This window comes from Eretmochelys imbricata, chromosome 1 (assembly GCF_965152235.1).
Source record: "Eretmochelys imbricata isolate rEreImb1 chromosome 1, rEreImb1.hap1, whole genome shotgun sequence".
Lineage (NCBI taxonomy): Eukaryota > Metazoa > Chordata > Testudines > Cheloniidae > Eretmochelys > Eretmochelys imbricata.
In genome coordinates this window covers 78,532,088-78,554,434 of record NC_135572.1, presented here as the reverse complement: position 1 = coordinate 78,554,434, position 22,347 = coordinate 78,532,088, and the positions used below count along the sequence as shown (strand labels likewise).

Genomic DNA, 22,347 nt, shown 5'->3' with positions numbered 1-22,347 from the left:
TATGCGTGAGAAGGTTTTCTGCATAACTATGGGAAGAAAAATAAATTTAAAGTAATTGCCCTGAGACTTTTATTGTTTTATACTACTGCTGTAAGTAAATAGAACACAAAGTAATGTTTGTTTTACTAACTGCTAAAATAGAAATTTATCTAATCTTAGGATTACATTCTTGCTTCTCTGTTCTTGGACATGCTTTCAGTTAACTAAAGTTGAGGGTACGTGTCTAAGAGGAAAACTTGAACTGGCGTGAATGAACATCAGAATATTTTGTCTTTTCCCTTTAATACTATAGTGCAATACATTTGAAATATTCTGAAGGATGGTAACCTTATAAATCAGGCTTTTTCAAAACTGAGGAATGAAGTTACATTTTTGGTGGTTTGGTCAATCCTTTGGCATTTTGCTTTGTTTTAGCCTTTCATTTGCAAGCTGATGCATCATTATAGTGTTCATGAGAGGTGCAGGTACAGCACTGGCAGCAGCAGTGCAAGGTGTACCAGGAAGGAAGGACCGCTTCTAATAGTGGGAGATTCTCAGTGCCATTCAGTTATTGATCTCTCTGCTGAGACCAGGAAGATTTTTTGTTAGTACCAATGTTGGTAGTGCTTTTCGTAATGCAGGTATTTATTCTTTGGGAGCTGGGCAGAGACATTTGACGCATTTCACATAGCACACCAGCTAGTCAATAGACTGTAATAACTTTTGATAACTGATCACCTATACTGGATTCAACCAATTGCCTTGAGGTAAAAGACTCCATATGCCAGTATCATTCCTTTGCCCTATCCAGTCTCCCCTAACCCCCCTAGCAAGATCTCTTCCTACCACACCAGATTTTTAACCGTTACAGTGCTGCCTAATACAACAAGCACTTAGGGTGTGATTGTGATCCCCTGCTGTTTTGCATACCTGGTGTCTCCTCACTGAGAATGTTAGCACTTAAAATGACACTGCTGCATTCCAGAGCATGAATGAGAGGAGCAAAATTGGTTAATCCATTACTGCTGCTGTTAATAAGTGACACTGGTATACTGTGAAGCTAGAGGAGAAAGAAGAAGCAATTGAGCTCTAAAGTCTTGAAAGAGGTACTCTAAATGTGGCAGGAAAGGGCTTATTGAATGCAAAATGTATTTAAGGAGATAATTTCTTCTGGTGTCCCCTTGCAAAGGGACCTGAGTTTGGACCAGATTCTTTCCTTTGATTGTAGTGCACCTATACATGAAGGTCTGGCTGAACAAGGAGTGTCTGGAGATGCACTTCTGCCAAACATGGTTCATTTAAATTATATACCTGCTCTTTGCCCATAGGGCAAGATTTTCAGCTGCATTGGCCAAGCTGCATAGGCCAAGACTAGCAGAGCTGCTTTGAAATTGATGGTGCTACAATGATAAAAACCAGCTAAGGGTGTAACAGGACATTCTTAAATGCTCTTTGTGAAAGTTTTAAAGAATAATAATAAAAAATATTATTCTCTATTTTTACCTCGTTACTTTTCCAGTTTGAGAGGAGGCAGACTGAGCCGTGGGTGCATACTCTCCTCAAGCATTTGTCATTTGTCACCTCCCAAGTATGATTTCTTCCCCTGTATTTTTTCTCCTTTTCATAATTGAAAACTACCTGCTTCATGGCTGCTTCATTGCAACATGAGCTATGCTTAGTTTGGGGGAAAGAATGGATTAAAGAAGGACAATCTATTTGTGGACCAAGCCCCTCTGCCAGGGATGGCTATACCAATTAGGAAGTGGAACTATGACCCTGTATACAGACATCTGGCCCTGAGAGCAGTTAATCTTGGTTAGCTCTGCAGGAGAGAGCAGCGTACATTCTTGAGTCAGGCCATAGTTATTTTTAAGATTTTATAATAGAACTAGAAAAATTTCATCATAAACAACAAAGTAGTATGCAAGGTTTCTGGCGAGGTACAAAAACTTTAAAATGTCAAAATAAGTTTTTTTTTTTACTTTTGCTGAACTGTAGGAATGAAAGATACAAGAATATGTACTTTTTCTCCATCTTAGCTCAAAAAGCATTCCTATGCCCCTTTAAAAACAGAGACAGTCAAAATTTTGGCATTATATGCATATTATATATACGCATAATATAAAGGATTAACTACCTTGGTGGCAAATATAAAACAGGATTATTGTAGTTTAGAAATTTGTTAGTGAAACAAGTGTGTAATATAAATAATAACTTAAAACAATTGTTATTACATAATCAGTCATTTGGGGAAATCAGTGTATGCTTCCTTTATCCAATCAGTGGTGTACTCATTTTAATTGGGTACTAGACAGTCTGCAGTGACTCTAAATTAGGTCTTCCAGACTTATTATTTTAGGAGTCTGAAATTTATTTACCTGAATTTTCATAATTAGCAACTATTTCTTAAATAGATAAAAAAGTGCAAGATGGTTGTTTCTACGTGGAAAAAAATGTTATCAGAAAAAAAAGAGAACTAGCCCACCGAACTGGCATTTAAATAACATCACCCTTTGGGTTTTGAATTGGAAACATAGGTCTTCACCCAGCAAACACTTACTCCAGAAAGTTACCCTGTTGGGCTAGTTTATGACTTTGTGGCAACCTCCTCTGTATGGTGCAGCATGTTCAAGTGCTGCTCCAGGAGCAGCATATGGAAGGAATCATAAGGGCAGAGCACTGCTTCCCCTGTGTGCCCAGCCCCAAGTCTGGGTAGCTTACATGGGGTTATAAGGCTCTTACTTCCCCTGATTCACTTGCATAGGCCTTGCAGCCTGTGGCACAATCAAGCCTGCTGACTTCGCTGAGGCGACTTTTGTCAGTAAGCACTACCTCCAAAAAATGAGTCTTTGCAGGTGTGATCTCTTACATTTTAATGAGCCTGAAGACCTCTGCTAACACTCCATACATAATGTGCTCTATTATGGTCTGGTAAAGCAACACATAGGCTATGGCTTGTATGTTGATGTCAGATTCCTGCAATACCCAGGCTCACCACTGTGAGTTGAGAAGAGAGGGTCGCCACTGGTATTTAAATTGAGCCATTAAAGTTTGCTAACACAGTGGGCTTTTTTTGTGGGGAATATTTTAGAAACACTCCATTGAAGTCAGATGGTTTTTGTGTGTGATTTTATCAGTTTCAGGTGTTTTCATGGCATGTTTATTTTATTATCACTCATATAGAACATTCCAAAGAAAGTGAGGATTTTTGATTTTCTGATGTGATGCCTCTTTGTGATATCACTGTAAAACAATCTGGTTCTCATGTAGACCTTTTTCAATTAGAGGAGGAAATAAGAATTTTTGTTTATCTTTAAAAAAAGAAAAAATTCCCTGGTTTATAATATTAATAATGACCTCAATTCAGGACAGTAACTTAGGAACTAATGACCAGTTAAGGTTAATGGCCCAAGGCCCTGAGTCATTAAACTCCAAGGAAATGTCCTGCACTTTGATTGTCATTAGTTTATTAGAAATGGGTTGTAGAAGTTAAAAAAAAAATTGGGTGTTTCTAAACCCAGGGATGATCTGATGGTCACAGGAAAAGTAGATGTTTTATTATCTGCTTCCTGCTGCAGTCCCAGCATAGATAACAATCCCAATACAGTCAATGGTATTTTGGCCTATGCTAGGACCGCAGGGGCTGAGCAGCTGATTGTCACCATCTTCCCCCCCTTCAGAAATAAACGAGACACCCTTATGTTGGGCATAGCCAAGAATAAGACTTCAATGTAAAAAAAAAAAAAATAGATTGCCTGGCTCTGTGAAGTCATCCCTAAATAACCCCCAAGTAGGTAGCTCTAGGAACGTACAAGAGCATAATGGTTTGGTCTATACATGGGCATATGCACACTTTGTTGACACATGTGTTGCAGATATAAAGCCCTGGCTGGGATGATTTAATTGGGGATGGGTCCTGCTTTTGAGCAGGGGGTTGGACTAGATGACCTCCTGAGGTCCCTTCCAACCCTGATATTCTATGATTCTATGATTCTATTCATATATGGGTAGGTAGTAAATATTTTCATTGTAGTCCATGTTTAATTTGTAGGTTACTGGAGGTGGAAAGTTATATGAGCAAAGGACAAGGAATGCTTAAACTTGAAGCCTTTTATTTATTTATTTATTTAAACTTTTATTTATTCACACTGGGCATATGTATGCTGCTATGATGACAGTTGCTCAACAGTGTCCTACAAATAATTCTGAGCCCTTTCTGATGTAGTACATTTAAAGTAAGGTGACTTAGTGTGATTTTCACTTTAAATAGAATAAGGGTTAAATGATAACTTGACTTATCTTTTAAATGACAAAAAATAAAGAAATTGCAAGACCTTTTCACACATTAGATATGTATTGTCATTTATCATCTAGATATCAGGCTAGCAGTGCGAAGTAATAAAACATATCATCGAAAAATGTGCTATAGGTCTGAATCACTCTTTCATTCCACCTCCCAGCTAACTGTAGTATTAAATCAAACAAGCAGAACATTTCCTTAGGCAGCCATTGCCTTTTAATTTCCTGAAGAACCTTAAAATATCATTCATTACAAGTACTACACATATTTGGTTTTTAAAAGTCTCATAAATCAATAGCAAGCTGACTGTAATAATTATTACAAGTTAGTGCATAATTTTCGTGCTGAAGGCTGCATGCAGAACTTTAGCATATGCAAACGAGGCAATTCAAACTGTGTATAGATATTAATATGAAGAAGCAGGTAACGAGGTGCAGGCTATGAATTATGCATCAAGAGCGGCTGATCTTCAATGAGGAAAATGAATTCAGCATGTAATCTAATTAGTGATGGAAGTCTATTACATCTAACTGCAAAAGCAACCGTCCTTGAAACAAATTTATTTACAGTCCATGTTACCACTTGAAACAACTTTGAAATGATGTGTAAGACAACAGCTTAATTGTAAAAAAAAAATTGTTTGTTTGTTTCAGTTCTAGACCTGGAAGGCCTCCTAAGAGGACTCAAAGTGTCACCTCCCCAGAGAATTCTCATATCATGCCACACTCTGTCCCAGGTCTAATGTCTCCTGGAATCATCCCGCCAACAGGTAGGACTGTTAATAATGCATTAACACTTGAAATGTTATGGCTAGTTGATTTACATTCATTTGTTTAATAATCACAAACAATAAAAAAGGAAAAAAATACAAAATCAACACCGTAATATCACATAACTTATGCTGCAATATGGAATATCTTATTGTCATGTCAATGTATTGTCTACTAGAAAGGTAGCAGCACAACATTTTACAATACAAACACTTGAGTAGACAGTGACCCGTTATAGTGTTTTTTCTCTTTTTTTAATTTAAAAAAATAGTCCTTTGAAGCATAGCATTTCTTACCTTATTGTTTTCATCCTCCTGGCAAACAATAATTCCCTCAGTCCTTGTATTTTGAATAGATCAGTGATCCTTGTCACTGCTCTTTTTTGCCTCTTTATCTGACCACTTGTACAATAGTTGGTATCATCAGTAATGTGCCTGCCCCAGAGAATTGAGTTTATTAGTTGGAGTAACTACTTGTTGCACAAACATTCCTTATGATTTCTCACACTCAAATCATGCCCATGGTATATTTCAATGGGAAGAATGTCTGCCTTCCTTGTGATTATATTAATGTCCACTTAGGCAACATTTTGTCACTTAATTAAACTGCCATCATCTTTTTTAAGGTGAAAAGATAAACACTGTCGGTCAGATTCTGCTTCCTTATGGAGATAGGATGTTCCTAGGATAGTCCCATTGAAATCAATAGGAGGGGCCTACTACTGTACATAGAAGACCTAATCCATGTAGATGGAAGATCCTAGTGGAAGAGTTGCTATGGAACCTCGGCCCTCACCCTCATGCCATCTCCTTACTTTTCAGGCTGGCAGGAGCCCCTTTATCCTCTGCAAGGCTGATCTGAATCCCCCCACTCCTTCCCCAGGTACCCACTTACTTCCTCATCTTCATCTTTAGCACTGACTTTCTCTTCAGCAAGAGACACATTGCTATAGACAGATCTAAGAGGAAAAGGCAGTGGGATCACAAAGCAGCCTTGAGGAGAATAAGGGATCTTCGCAAGGCTAATAACTGGGAGGGAGGGAGAGAGAGAAGGGAGACAGATGGTAGGAGGACATTTGGGGAGAAGACAAGAAAGGGTGAGGGCAAGATGCCATTGGTAGCAAGGATGTAATGGGTGAGGCAGGAGTATGTTGGGTAGGCAGGCCTGACAACATCTTGTGGGATAAAGGAAAGTACTCTTGCGGGGCAGGGCTAGGGAGAAATGGAGAATCAGATTTAGAGAAGTGGAAGGCTTAGTAGGAGAGAGGAAAACTAGTGAAGAGGAAGTATGGTGGATTCACAGAGAGAACAGAGTGGGAGGGAATTCGAGCATGAAGAAAAAAAGAGAAGGCCATGGTACCCTTCAGGAAAAGGAAATGATTTTGGAGAGGGAATGATCAGAAAGGGGAGAGGGAAAAAGAAATTTGTCAGGGATGGAGTGAGAGAGAAAGAAGAACATGAAGGAAAAGCAATCAGAGGAGAAAGACTTGTTCAAAGTAGGTGATGTGAAAGAAGTTGGAGAAAAATACACAGAAGGAAAAGTGGAGAAGAGGGTGATAAGAGAAATAATGATAATGATAATAAGATAATAATGATAAGAAATAAGGCAACATGATCATTTTTTATTTTCTTTTATTGAAGATATTCTGGGTGATAGATAAGAGAAAATCCCAGTTGTTGGTGTCACAGTTTTTGGTCTTTGTGGCTTCATTCTTTCAAGCAATAATTTATGAATTAACTATAATAATAAGAATTATTTATATAGTTCCCAGTTCCTCTCTTGCCGCCTGTCAAGGTTCCTTCCCCACTCTGAACTCTAGGGTACAGATGTGGGGACCTGCATGAAAGACCCCCTAAGCTTGTTCTTACCAGCTTAGATTAAAACTTCCCCAAGGTACAAACTTTTACCTTTTGTCCTTGGACCTTATGCTGCCACCACCAAGCGTGTTAAACAAAGAACAGGGAAAGAGACCACTTAGAGACGTCTCCCCCACCAAAATATCGCCCCAAGCCCTACACTCCCTTTCCTGGAGAAGGCTTGATAAAAATCAATTTGATTAGGTGAACACAGACCCAAACCTTTGGATTCTAAGAACAATGAAAAAGCAATCAGGTTCTTAAAAGAAGAATTTTAATTGAAGAAAAAGTAAAAGAATCACCTCTGTAAAATCAGGATGGTAAATACCTTACAGGGTAATTAGATTCAAAACATAGAGATTCCCTCTAGGCAAAACCTTAAGTTACAAAAAGACACAAAAACAGGAATATACATCCCATTCAGCACAACTTATTTACCAGCCCTTTAAACAAAACAGAAATCTAACACATATCTAGCTAGATTACTTACTAAGTTCTAAGACTCCATTCCTTTTCTGTTCCGGGCAAAAGCATCACACAGACAGACAGACCCTTTGTCCCCCATCCCCCCCCCTCCAGCTTTCAAAGTAACTTGTCTCCTCATTGGTCATTTTGGTCAGGTGCCAGGGAGGTTATCTTAGCTTCTTACCCTTTACAGGTAAAAGGGTTTTTCCTCTGGCCAGGAGGGATTTTATAGTTCTGTATACAGAAAGGTGGTTACCCTTCCCTTTATATTTATCACACACCTCCCAAAAGTATGCAGGAAAACAATTTAATCATAAATATAATATAATATAATATAATATAATATAATATAATATAATATAGAATACCAGCTTCTTAAAATACCAACACATAAATCAAATAAGGGGTCCAGATAAATAATAAAAAAAAGGGAAATAGTTTGGAAGGGAAGGCAATAAGTATAGGGAGAACAGTGGTGATTCATAGGACATCTTTAGAATATGGGAACAGTTTAGGTTGCTTCATAAATGTGGAGTAAGATGGTGAGATCCTTAAACAGCAGGTGGAATATGAGCACAAATACTGTAAGTAGCATGCTCAAGGGGCAGGTCTTGCATATAGACTGAGGCAGCCAAGCTAAGAACTTTAAGAGCCAGCACTACCAAGTAAAAGTCAATCCACCATTTTAAAGACAGCTAACATAGGGCAGGCATAAAATATGATCACAATAGCTCAAATGAGTGAGCAGTTGCACTGCTATATTCTGAATCAGCTGCAAGTGACAGAGCAGCCCCAGGGAGAGGTCTGCCAAGAGGGAATTACAGTAATTGTAATTAAAGTTGTTAGTGCTGATAATGAAAATGCTCCATTTTACATGCACTGAAAACTCATATTATGAATGTTTTCTCACACATTTCTTGGTTAGGATGTTTAAAGGTTTGGAGTTTTCATAAGCATATGTAAGAAGATTAAACATTTTTCTAAAAATAAAACAAAACAAAATCAAGCCACTCCTGGAGTGCAGAGTAGCTAGGGTCTCTTCCTTTAGCTGATTCTCCACCTTCCTTAAGTTCCCTTCCCATAATATATAGCCAGTGATAGGCCTGGTATCTATCCATTTGCTGCTGTCTGTACTGAAATTCTCTACATGTAACTTTATTTTGCATGTATGGGTGGACAGTGCTTCCTTATCTTTCGCTGCCTTCCCTATTGCTGCAGTTCTCAAACTGTGGTCTATGGCCCACTGATGGTAATTCCCCTTGTTTCCACTTAGCAAATCACAGTCGCATTATAGGAAAAAAAGGTAATGCAGTTTTAGCTAAAATTATTTATCCATGTAAGCAATTGGTTTAGTTGTGACAGGAATGTAAGACGGTCCCGGATAGAAGTGAGAGGGGTTTTGCACAATTTCATTTTGGAGGGGAGTTGGATTATGAGACAATCTTTCTATTAAGATGTAGTTCATATTACAAAAAAAGTTTAAGAACCCAGCCTTTTTGGCTTCTACTTGACTGATAAGATATTTGAATGTTGATATTTGGATGGGAAACCTTATTGGGTATCAGAGTAACAGCCGTGTTAGTCTGTATTCACGAAAAGAAAAGGAGTACTTGTGGCACCTTAGAGACTAACCAATTTATTTGAGCATGAGCTTTCGTGAGCTACAGCTCACTTCATCGGATGCATACCATGGAAACTGCAGAAGACATTATATACACAGAGACCACGAAACAATACCTCCTCCCACCCCATTCTTCTGCTGGTAATAGCTTATCTAAAGTGATCACATTGTGAGGAGAGTGGTCACTTTGGATAAGCTATTACCAGCAGGAGAGTGAGTTTGTGTGTGTGGTTTTTGGAGGGGGTGGGGGGTGAGAAAACCTGGATTTGTGCTGGAAATGGCCCACCTGGATTATCATATACATTTTAAAGAGAGTGGTCACTTTGGATGGGCTATTACCAGCAGGAGAGTGAGTTTGGGGGGAGGGGGGGGAGGCGGAGGGTGAGAAAACCTGGATTTGTGCTAGAAATGGCCCAACTTGATGATCACTTTAGATAAGCTATTACCAGCAGGAGAGTGGGGTGGGAGGAGGTATTGTTTCATGGTCTCTGTGTATATAATGTCTTCTGCAGTTTCCACGGTATGCATCCAATGAAGTGAGCTGTAGCTCACGAAAGCTCATGCTCAAATAAATTGGTTAGTCTCTAAGGTGCCACAAGTACTCCTTTTCTTATTGGGTATGTCAGCTTTGCTTGATGGTTACTGCAAGGGAAACAGGTGTGACTGTTCTGATCTGAAAGATTGAGTTGTCATGGGCAGTTGTCACTTATTAATAGGATTTGTGTTACATCCCCAGCATTGGAACAGTCTCTTGGAGGACCCTCTTCAATGTACCAAACCCCAAGGCGTCTCACTCTTCCTTTAGGGAAGGCCACTCGGCTTCACTGCCTCCTGAGACCGAACACATAGGTCTTGAGCACTCATGCCTCATACCGCGAGCTCTGTTTGGCAAGTCCAACTGAGACAGACTCCTGGTAGAGACCTGTACACTCTTCAAGAATTAGTGGACCTAACCTAGTATTTGAAGTGACACTCAGGCAGAGTTTTCAAAATAGTAGGATCTATTAGTCAAGTGGAACACAGCATAGGAAATCCTTAGGCTAGCATAGAGAAATGAAGGTTAACTCAAAGGCCATTCTGGTTAGCCCAGAGCCCCAGCCAAACTTTAGTAAAACTCCATTTTCAGGTTCTGTCTGTCTTTCCCAGTCTCACCTCCTTAGTCAGTTCCCAGTTGAGAGAGCCCCCAGCTTCCTCTAGAACCCAATGCTTATCCTCTACCTCACTCCTCTCCAGTCCTTTGTTCCTGTGCTGGGGTCTTTGCTCAACCTCCCTGCTGAGAGTTGGGGAAATTCATCCACCTCTGGTTGCTAGGTGTCAATGTCTTGGTGATTGGGTGTTTCATTGTTTTCTCAGATTTTCCATTGATATGGGGTCAGCCTCTACCAGTCCTTTTTAGTAATCCCTTCAGGCTCAGATAACTAGGCCATACACACACACCTAGGTTTCTTAGCCTGCCCTGAGCACAAACTTAGTCCTTTTTCTTCACTGGGTAGCCATGCAAAATATAGTGGAAAGTGAGGCTCACATTGGATTCATAAAAATATTACAGAAAATTCCCACTTTGTCATTGCAATCCAATTCACAATCTCAGGTTGGGAGCTGGAACTAGGAGTCATGTATCCATTGTTTGGAGACCTGTTCTTCCTTTACTGGCCCAATTCCTTGCAACTTGTTAGGGAAAAAAATACTTCGTTACCTGAGGACCAGCAGTTTGATACTCCCTTGCTTAAGGAGAAAGTTGGTTGCTCTCTTTTTACAGAAGTTCTACTGACAAAAATCATGTCCGCTTTGGAGCCAGCTGCTTGTGTGATGCCAAGAGAGATTTGAAATAAGTTAGGGACACAATAAATATTTATTAAATTTTAAAAGTAGAGAGTAAGTAAAAATCTAAGCAAGGCAACAGGCTGTTTAAGGGTAGTGCATAGTTATTTTAATGTAATTAGATGCCAGTCTTTTGAGGGGTATTATGTTGAAAAAAATCACTTGGGGGCTTATAATAGAGCTATGGGCTGATACAGCTATCACACAGGGAGATATGGTGCGCTGAACTTGCTTTGCCTCAAATTTCATAAGTGGGTATGTTGCTGTGATGCATCATAGATGTTTACCTCTGTCATCTTGCGTTATACTATATGGTGTGATGCAATGCCAACTTTGTTGGACTTATGGCTTCATTCCAATGATATGCTTAGCTAAGGATTTTTTTTTAAATATAGTTTTCAGAACTCCCTCCATTTCCTCCCTCCACTTCCATTATTATTTCCCCCCCCAAACTTGTTATTTTAAGTCAGTGACATACTGTGGTTAGTGTTTAATTAATTTTAACACCTCAAGTGTGGGGGGGTCAACACTGATAAGCCCTCCAGTCAGTGAGTTTCAATAGAAGATTGTAAGAAGACAATAAGGGTTTACCACACAGAGACACATTCCAGGAGCAGTGGAAGTGCAAAGGGAGGAAGACTGTAGAAGGAGGCTGGTTAGGCTATTATAAAGGAGGTTCAGGCAGTATCAAACACATTAATTCATAGATGGGAAAAAAACTATCTAAAGGGAAACTGGATGAGAAAGTTCCAAGGTCAACTTTTTTTTAATAAAAAACGTATGGGGTACTTGTGATACCAGCATTGTATTAAATACAAACTGACATACAATTGAGAGGACTTACAGCTGTATATTTAATATGAGCTAACCCTGCTGGTGTCCCTCCGATTTTTTTGTAAGTAAAAATAGACTGACTATCTTTAGGTTTGTTTGCTTGTTTTATGGTAACATTTATAGAGTTTTATATCAATAACAGAAGTTCTAATTATACAGTGTGACAATAAAATGGTTGAACAATGGCACACAATCATTTCCACTACAACATGCCTCATACCACAGGGGAGAAGAAAGGTTAGGAAGTAGAAGTGGATTACATGTTTGACCACTTTTGACAGAAGGTGGCTGCCCCTTCGGATCATTTCCTCCTCAAAATCATTTCCCTTTTCTAAAGTGTTCCGGCACCTCCTCTTTTCTTCTTGTTATTAGAACCCAAACTCTCTCTCTCTCTCTCTGTTCTCACTGTGAAACCACCCTTACTTCACCCTCTCACCTATTATTCTTAGGTAGAGGGGGCTATTGAAAAGCCAGTCAACACACCTGTGACATGATGCATTCCCACAGATAATTCAGTGTCATGGGAAACAAGGCCATTGGCAGGGCAGTAAGTTTGGCTCCCAGTGAGAGAGTCATAGTAATGAAGAGGAAACAGAATGTGGAAAACAAAGAGGAAATGAAGAAAAGTACTATTAACTATTCAAAAAAGTTCACCATTGCTAATCTATTGCAAAGTTCATTATTATAGACAGCTACTCTCTTGTGAAGAATAAGAGTTGGCACTACCATGAATGCAAGGACATTTTTTGAAGTTAAACTACTTTATAGGTTGTACTTTCACATTAACATATCAGGAAAGGACAACAGCTGCAAATGTATGGGTGTTTCAGATCAGAAATGAGGGTGGGCCTACAGAACTATGAGAGGGTGAATAGACTGATTTGTTTATTTTAAAGGTTTCACTAACCACAGCATCCAGGAAGATACACAGACAAATAAAACAAATCCAGTCACAACAAATGCATCAAAAGTAAACCATATAAAAAGAACCTTTTCTGAAACTAATCCAATCAAGCTGTGTAGTTCTATCGTCCTCTCATTTTAATGAATAATTATACCAATAGTAATTTTCATAATCTATAGGCTTTACTATTAGATGCCATGTATTTCTGAGCAAGATGTACACCACTATCTTTAAACACTTCCCAAGAACAGATGGTTAAAACTATTCAATCTCACAGAATAGTGAACATTGAGGTCTCTCTGGCGGGGAAAGAAAGAGCCATGCCAAATTCCCTGAAGTGGATTAAATACCTAAAACCATTTGCAGGTGGGCAATGTACCTGTTTCTTGTTCCCATAATTGGTGGAAGAAAGGAGGGAAAAAGGAAGAGACATCCCCCCACACACTAACCACAGTATGTAAAACAAACCAAAGAAAAGTGTCTTTAGCCCATAGTTGACTGGTATGTTTGGGTTTAAATGCCATTTATTTCCTTTTTTTCTGATAATAACCTTCCTGATGGAGGGATTGTGTTTTGTTGTGTGCTTTTACACAGTGCTGAGCACATTGATGGTGCTCAGTGTGCACTGTCAGCAAACAAGGTATCAGTATAAATATTAAGAAAAGGAGCAGGACAAGGAAGTGCAGGAACTGGTGAGGCAAAACTGAGGGACTGGGAAGCTGGTGAGGCAGGTTTAAGCTAGCAGTATTTCATGGACCATTCCTAGATCAAGATATTCATTCTCTCAAATGAAAACAGCACTGTATTCCACATTTTTCAGTGCTTGGGCTAAACACCTTATTGAAGCTGAATCCAGGCCAGACTGTGGTGATATGGGTGGGAAGAGAAAAGGGCTTCTAAGAGATGCCTCCTCAAGAACAGATTGCTCTCAAATTATTTGCAGTGTTGTTGTAGCTGTGTTGATCCCAGGATATGAGAGAGAGACAGTGGTCCATTAAAAGATATTGTCTCACCCATCTCTACTCTATAATTGTTAGCTCAGTTTTGAAGCTTGATGTCCTTTTGGACACCTCACTTCTGTTGGACGTCAACTGAAGTCAATGATAAGCACCTAGGTAGATGAAACATACAACTCTTGCAATTTGGCTCATCAGACAAGAGCAGTAGAAATTTCTTGCTACTATGCAAGAGGAGAGAAGTGGTCAGGAACGATCAAATTGTTTAATAGGTGACCTTCATGAACTGCCATAATTTTTAATAACAAAAAAGATCAACATTTCTCCGTCTTCTGTCTGCCCCAGTCGCTAGGGTGACCAGACAGTAAATGTGAAAAGTCGAGACAGGGGGTGGGGAGTAATAGGAGCTTGCATAATATGAACTCTCCATTATTCCACTTCCCCAGAAATTTGAAAACCAATTGCTGTGACTTTTCATGTTGTCAATTAAGTATTTTTTAATCAATACTTTTAAACAGCAGAGTATTGCAGGCACAGACAGCATTTGGTAAAGCGCACTAATTGAGTCTTCTGCTCGGCCCACTGAGCAACGTCTTTAATTTGAAATGTGTGGTACTGAAGCAGTGATACTTCAAGTGCTCCTCTTACCTCTCTTAGCCCTGGTCTACACTAGGACTTTAGGTTGAATTTAGCAGCGTTAAATCGATGTAAACCTGCACCCGTCCACACGATGAAGCCCTTTATTTCGACTTAAAGGGCTCTTAAAATTGATTTCCGTACTCCACCCCTGACAAGTGGATTAGCGCTTAAATCGGCCTTGCCGGGTCGAATTTGGGGTACTGTGGACACAATTCGACAGTATTGGCCTCCGGGAGCTATCCCAGAGTGCTCCATTGTGACCGCTCTGGACAGCACTCTCAACTCAGATGCACTGGCCAGGTAGACAGGAAAAGAACTGCGAACTTTTGAATCTCACTTCCTGTTTGGCCAGCGTGGCAAGCTGCAGGTGACCATGCAGAGCTCATCAGCAGAGGTGATCGTGATGGAGTCCCAGAATTGCAAAAGAGCTCCAGCATGGATGGAACAGGAGGTACGGGATCTGATCGCTGTATGGGGAGAGGAATCCGTGCTATCATAACTCCATTCCAGTTTTCGAAATGCCAAAACCTTTGTCAAAATCTCCCAGGGCATGAAGGACAGAGGCCATAACAGGGACCCGAAGCAGTGCCGTGTGGAACTTAAGGAGCTGAGGCAAGCCTACCAGAAAACCAGAGAGGGGAACGGCCGCTCCGGGTCAGAGCCCCAAACATGCCGCTTCTATGATGAGCTGCATGCCATTTTAGGGGATTCAGCCACCACTACCCCAGCCGTATTGTTTGACTCCTTCAATGGAGATGGAGGCAACACGGAAGCAGGTTTTGGGGATGAAGAAGATGATGATGAGGAGGAGGAGGTTGTAGATAGCTCACAGCAAGCAAGCGGAGAAACCGGTTTTCCCGACAGCCAGGAACTGTTTCTCACTCTGGACCTGGAGCCAGTACCCCCCGAACCCACCCAAGGCTGCCTCCCGGACCCGGCAGGCAGAGAAGGGACTTCCGGTGAGTGTACCTTTTAAAATACTATACATGGTTTAAAAGCAAGCATGTGAAAGGATTAATTTGCCCTGGCATTCGTGGCTCTCCTGGATGTACTCCCAAAGCCTTTGCAAAAGGTTTCTGGGGAGGGCAGCCTTATTGCATCCTTCATGGTAGGACACTTTACCACTCCAGGCCAGTAACACGTACTCGGGAATCATTGTAGAACAAAGCATTGCAGTGTATGTTTGCTGGCATTCAAACAACATCCATTCTTTATCTCTCTGTGTTATCCTCAGGAGAGTGACATATCGTTCATGGTCATCTGGTTGAAATAGGGTGCTTTTCTTCAGGGGACACTCAGAGGAGCCCGTTCCTGCTGGGCTGTTTGCCTGTGGCTGAACAGAAATGTTCCCCGCTGTTAGCCACGGGGAGGGGGACGGTTGAGGTGGTAGCCGAGCGGTGGGGGGAGGCAAAATGCGACCTTGTAACGAAAGCACATGTGCTATGTATGTAATGTTAACAGCAAGGTTTACCCTGAAAGACTGTAGTCACTGTTTTATAAAATGTGTCTTTTTAAATACCGCTGTCCCTTTTTTTTTCTCCACCAGCTGCATGTGTTTCAATGATCACAGGATCTTCTCCTTCCCAGAGGCTAGTGAAGATTAGAAAGAAAAAAAAAGCACTCGTGATGAAATGTTCTCTGAGCTCATGCTGTCCTCCCACACTGACAGAGCACAGACGAATGCGTGGAGGCAAATAATGTCAGAGTGCAGGAAAGCACAACGTGACCGGGAGGAGAGGTGGCGGGCTGAAGAGAGTAAGTGGCAGGCTGAAGAGAGGGCTGAAGTTCAAATGTGGCGGCAGCGTGATGAGAGGAGGCAGGATTCAATGCTGAGGCTGCTGGAGGATCAAACCAGTATGCTCCAGTGTATGGCTGAGCTGCAGCAAAGGCAGCTGGAGCACAGACTACCACTACAGCCCCTGTGTAACCTCCTCCCCAAGTTCCATAGCCTCCACACTCAGACGCCCAAGAACACGGTGGGGGGGCCACCGGCCAATCAGCCACTCCACCACAGAGGATTGCCCCAAAAAAAGAAGGCTGGCATTCAATAAATTTTAAAGTTGTAAACTATTAAAGTGCTGTGCTTAAAGTGCTGTGTGGCATTTTCCTTCCCTCCTCCACCACTCCTCCTGGGCTACCTTGGTAGTCATCCCCCTATTTGTGTGATGAATGAATAAAGAATGCATGAATGTGAAGCAACAATGACTTTATTGCCTCTGCAAGCGGTGATCGAAGGGTGGAGGGGAGGGTGGTTAGCTTATAGGGAAGTAGAGTGAATCAAGGGGCGGGGGGTTTCATCAAGGAGAAACAAAGAGAACTTTCACACTGTAGCCTGGCCAGTCGTGAAACTGGTTTTCAAAGCTGCTCTGATGTGTACCGTGCCCTCCTATGCTCTTCTAACCGCCCTGGTGTCTGGCTGCGCGTAACCATCAGCCAGGTGATTTGCCTCAACCTCCCACCCCGCCATAAACGTCTCCCCCTTACTCTCACAGATATTGTGGAGCACACAGCAAGCAGTAATAACAGTGGGAATATTGGTTTCGCTGAGGTCTAAGCGAGTCAGTAAACTGCGCCAGCGTGCCTTTAAACGTCCAAATGCACATTCTACCACCGTTCTGCACTTGCTTAGCCTGTAGTTGACTACTGTCCAGGCTGCCTGTGTATGGCTTCATGAGCCATGGCATTAAGGGGTAGGCTGGGTCCCCAAGGATAACTATAGGCATTTCAACATCCCCAACAGTTATTTTCTGGTCTGGGAATAAAGTCCCTTCCTGCAGCTTTTGAAACAGACCAGAGTTCCTGAAGATGCGAGCTTCATGTACCTTTCCCGGCCATCCCACGTTGATGTTGGTGAAATGTCCCTTGTGATCCACCAGTGCTTGCAGCACTATTGAAAAGTACCCCTTGCAGTTTATGTAGTTGCTGGCTTGGTGCTCTGGTGCCAAGATAGGGATATGGGTTCCGTCTATGGCCCCACCACAGTTAGGGAATCCCATTGCAGCAAAGCCATCTACTATGAGCTGCACATTTCTCAGGGTCACTACCCTTGATATCAGCAGATCTTTGATTGCGTGGGCTACTTGCATCACAGCAGCCCCCACAGTAGATTTGCCCACTCCAAATTGATTCACAACTGACCGGTAGCTGTCTGGCATTGCAAGCTTCCACAGGGCTATCACCACTCGCTTCGCAACTGTGAGGGCTGCTCTCATCTTGGTATTCATGTGGTTCAGGGCAGGGGAAAGCACGTCACAAAGTTCCATGAAAGTGCCCTTACACATGCGAAAGTTTCGCAGCCACTGGGAATCGTCCCAGACCTGGAACACTATGCGGTCCCACCAGTCTGTGCTTGTTTCCCGAGCCCAGAATCGGCGTTCCACAGCATGAACCTGCCCCATTAGCACCATGATGCATGCATTGGCAGGGCCCATGCTTTCAGAGAAATCTGTGTCCATGTCCTGATCACTCACACGACGGCGCTGATGTCGCCTCCTCGCCCGGTATCGCTTTGCCAGGTTCTGGTGCTGTATATACTGCTGGATAATGCGTGTGGTGTTTAATGTGCTCCTAATTGCCAAAGTGAGCTGAGCGGCCTCCATGCTTGCCTTGGTATTCCGTCCGCTCAGAAAAAAGGCAAGGAACGATTGTCTGCCGTTGCTCTGATGGAGGGAGGGGCGACTGATGACACGGCTTATAGGCTTGGCTTCAGGGAGCTAAAATCAACAAAGGGGGTGTCTTTACATCAAGGAGTATTTCAGGCAGGACTTCACGGAGGGTTCCAATAAGAAATGGTGCACCTAAGTTATTGTTCTTATTGGAACAAGGAAGTTAGTCTGGCCTCTGATTGATACATGGCTAGATTTACCTCGCTGCACCTTCCCTGTGAGTGACTGCAGTGTGACCTAGAGGAATGAGTCCCCTAGACAGGGGAGTGGGGGAAGCAAATGAATACAAAACAAATCTGGTCTATTTCTTGTTTTGATCCACTCCATCTATCTTTTACATCTTTGGCTGGCAGCAGACGGTGCAGAAGGACTGCATGCCATCCACATCTCAGGGCTGCTTGGTGGAAGATGGTACAATACGACTGCTAGCAATCCATATCGCCTGCCTGCTCACCATAAGATGGTTCAATAGGACTGACTGCAGGACTAAAGAGAATGACTTGATCAAGTCACTCCAAATTTAGTCCCTGCGCCCATGTCTGCCCAGGCGCTCCTGGCCGATGTGGCCAGGAGCACCTCGGACATGACGATGATGGCTACCAGTCCTATTGCACCGTCTGCTGCCACAAGGCAATGGGTTGCTGCTACTATGTAGCAATGCAGTACCGCGTCTGCCAGCACCCAGGAGACATACGGTGACGGTTACCTGAGCGGGCTCCATGCTTGCTGTGGTATGGTGTCTGCACAGGTAACTCAGGAAAAATGGCATGAAACGATTGTCTGCCCTTGCTTTCACGGAGGGAGGGAGGGAACGGGGGCCTGACAATATGTACCCAGAACCACCCGTGACAATGTTTCAGCCCCATCAGGCATTGGGATCTCAACCCAGAATTCCAATGGGCAGCGGAGACTGCGGGAACTGTGGGATAGCTACCCACAGTGCAACACTCCGGAAGTCGACTCTAGCCTCGGTACTGTGGAAGGGCTCCACCGAGTTAATTCACTTAATGCACTTAGAGCATTTTCTGTGGGGACACACACACTCGAATACATAAAACCGATTTCTAAAAAAACGACTTCTATACATTCGACCTAATTTCGAAGTGTAGACATACCCTCAGAGACTGCACTTTTCTCCTGTTTATAGAGATAAAATGCAGATGTAAAGTGCTTTCAGAAATCAGAAATATATGGCATATTTATGGAGAGAGAAAAATACTACTTTTCAGTTACACGGCTTCTTTCATCCCATAATTTCAAAGCACTTTACACACTTAATTTTATTACATTAACTTAATCACAGTTTTTATCTTATTTCTTCAGCAAATTTGTTTTATGAGGGTTTTTCCTCTGGTTATTACTTATACCCCATCTGATGCCAAAATCCTTCATTTCCAGTGTAAAGACATTATAATGGGCTTGCAATACACTCTGCGATTTAGGTTGCTTCCTGTCTTACTTTGTTATTTTCCTTTTTTCTCTTTTACTCATCTTTGGATGATAACCTGGCACTATACGAGTGATCTCTCTCATTACTACTTCTTACTTTGGGCCTGAGTCAGTAAAAATGTGTTCCAACTTCCACTCTCTTTACAAAGCCTGATGAACGCTGTGACATCATTTCCACCCCTCTTCCCTGGGGTTGGAAGTGTTTACATGGGTTTCCTGACTATGGAGGCCAAATATGGAGTAAACAGAGTATAGCTGTTGGTAAGGTATGGCAGTGTTCTTTCTAAAGTAGCAACTTGGTGTTCAAAGCCAGGTAAACCAATCGTGGAATAATTTCATGTTAATATCTTCACGTTTAAATTATATTTTCTTGGCATCTAACCACACTTTATCAGTTCTACCTAATAAAGTGTTATTAGTATTATTATTATTTATTATTATCCCACTCAAAGCATACTAGTCATGTTATAGAGGACATAAAAAGACATAGTCTCTTACAATGTAAAGACCGGATCTTGCAAATGCTTATTAAAGTGTTTAACTTTATGCAAGTGAACAGCTGAGTTGAACTGGAGTACTGTGTGCAAAAAGGTAAACTTGAGAGTAAATTTGTGCAGGACCAGGACCTAGAATTTCCATCTAATACAATGTGTGAGTGTGAGAATTGCCAGTATGGGAATGGAATAAGGAAGGATGAAGGTTACTGTAATCTGATTTGCCAGTTTCTCAGTTTAGGCATGTACAGCTTTTAGAAATAAAGAAGAGACTGATGGTAGACAGTAAGTAACATTGACATATTTCTTTCTAAAATAGGTACTTATTAACACAGTATTAGGCTATTGGTAATTTCATGATTCTTAATCTGAAAAGTGCTTTCAGTTGATTACTACTCTATATTGAGCTGTTTACCTGTTGGAAATAAGGTAATATATTGTAAACTTAAGCAACAAAGTGTATTTTTAGAGTGATAAACTGTAAACTAATTCAACAAACTGAATCAGATTATGCAAACATTTTTGCACTTCATTAAGGAAATAGTCACTATAATTAATGTGAGAGCTTTTATCACGTTCACTTGTTGACATATGGCTAGGAAGATACAGTAGACTAAACTCTGTAAAGATATTATTTCATAGCTTTTTACATTTTAATTATAGTTTTAATTCAGGCCCACCTGTCCTGTTCTGAAAAAATTGTCATTCTGTTTGTCATCTTGTTGTCCTGTTGAATGGCTATCTTGTACTACTTTATCACAATGAGGAATTTTGACAATTAGTTGAAAAACAATCCTTTCACTGTTCATCAGTTTGTAAGTCTCACTGAGGCCATAATTTTGTCAGACTAGATGTGGATACAGTAAAATTTTGCTAATCCTCACATTTCATAAATACCCATTAAAATTTAAATGAAAATTGGTCCTGTCCCAGTTCTCAGTAGAGATTTAAGGGCCAGATTCTGAGGCCTGTACTCCTCCTACTGATCACTTATTCATGCATATAGTCCCATTGAAGTCAAAGGGATTACTCAAAGAAGTCAATGCTTAGCAGTGTGAGTAAGGGGTCTACAATCTGACCCTTAATTACAGGTAGTCATGTACGAAGTTCTTATCTTAGTACAACATAGTTTTTACAAAATATACCGTACTATATTGCCTATGAAAGACTCAGTTAAAAGAACATTAAGCTTGCAAAGTCAAACACACGAAAGTTAGGCAATGCCACAGTTAGGGTTGCCTGGGGAATTCTGATTCATCCCCCTTTCTGTTCAGGGTCCCAGTCCACGGCTATAAACACAAACTTTCTCTTCTACAACACTGCCTCATTCACTGTTCATTTTGTGTACTGAAAGAGGTCGGTTTCCCTTAAAACAAATAACATGTGACCATATAATTAAAGACGGTATCATAATGCACAAGGGATTGGGAACTGAAGTAAGATTGCAAGGGCAACCTTAATTCTGGCAATTCCTAACTTCTGAGAGCTTTATCTTGGAACCTTAGAGCTTTTGTATTTGAACAGTTAATTTGCAGCAAGCAGGCATATGAATCTACCCTGCACTAGCCTGCCACCAACTAACTGTCCACATGGTCTCTGCTGACCTGCATTAATAGTTTGTTAATGCACTTTGATCTAGTCCTGTTTCAATAAGGACTAGATCAAAGCACACTGATAAACCGCTAATGTGCATCAGCAGGGTCCACATGGACAGTTAGTTTGCAGAAGGTTAGCGCAGGGTAGATTCACACTCCATCTTGCTGCAAAGTAATTGTTCATGTAGACCCGTGGTTCTCAAACTTATTTGATCATGCCTCCCCTTCCCCCGTGTTTCCCCTATCCCCCAAGTACATATACCCATCTCTGAAGCGTACTTCAGAAGTACAGATGGCAATGTGAAAAATGGTATTTGTCAATATGACTTTTCACAGCAGATATAGTGCCCCATTGACACCCTTACTTGTGTACTGCTGCTTCCACTCCGGGTCTGACAGCTGGAGTCCCACTGCCCTCTCCCGGTGAGCGATTTGGGGGAGAAAGGAGGGCCCAAACTGGTGGGGAGAGGAAAGAAGAGCCAGAGTCTGGGGCAGCGGGGCTCCAACTGTCAACCCTGGGGTGGCAGGGCTCCGACTGTTCTCTTTATCCCATCCCCCCACCTCCCAGGTATGCACAGCCCTTCTGTACTAGTCTCAGCCCTCTGCGGCTGACAGCTGGAACTCTTAAAAAAAATAACAGCAAAAAAGCACATAGTTCTTGCCTCCCTTGGGAGGCCCATCCCATAGTTCGAGAACTGCTGGTGTAGACAAGCCCTATATGTTCTTTTAAATTATTTATTTTTTGTATGTAATTTCCTAAGCTCTCAGTAAAATAAAAAGACAAATTCCATCATGTGGAACCATATTTTTCCACCATATGGGTCATCTGGCAAGGTTGGAAACGAGGAACATTAGATCCACAGCATAGACCATTATCACTTGAGATAAAGGAGAAGCTGGTAGCATCAGTAGGCTGTTACAGCGTGTGTGGACCAGCCAGTAGAGATGGCCCTGATACACTTTACCAGTTGTTTGCACAAGTATTTGCTATACAGCAGT

The 22,347-nt window shown here is 41.6% G+C and overlaps 1 protein-coding gene across 1 annotated transcript in view; it reads left to right on the top strand.

Moving 5' to 3' along the window:
- Nucleotides 1-22,347, top strand: part of DACH1 (dachshund family transcription factor 1) — a 426,532-nt gene that overhangs the window by 176,857 nt on the left and 227,328 nt on the right. The window contains exon 2 of the mRNA XM_077806900.1: nucleotides 4,933-5,048. Within this exon, the coding sequence (XP_077663026.1) occupies nucleotides 4,933-5,048 (116 nt within the window). The remainder of the gene's footprint in view (nucleotides 1-4,932; nucleotides 5,049-22,347) is intronic.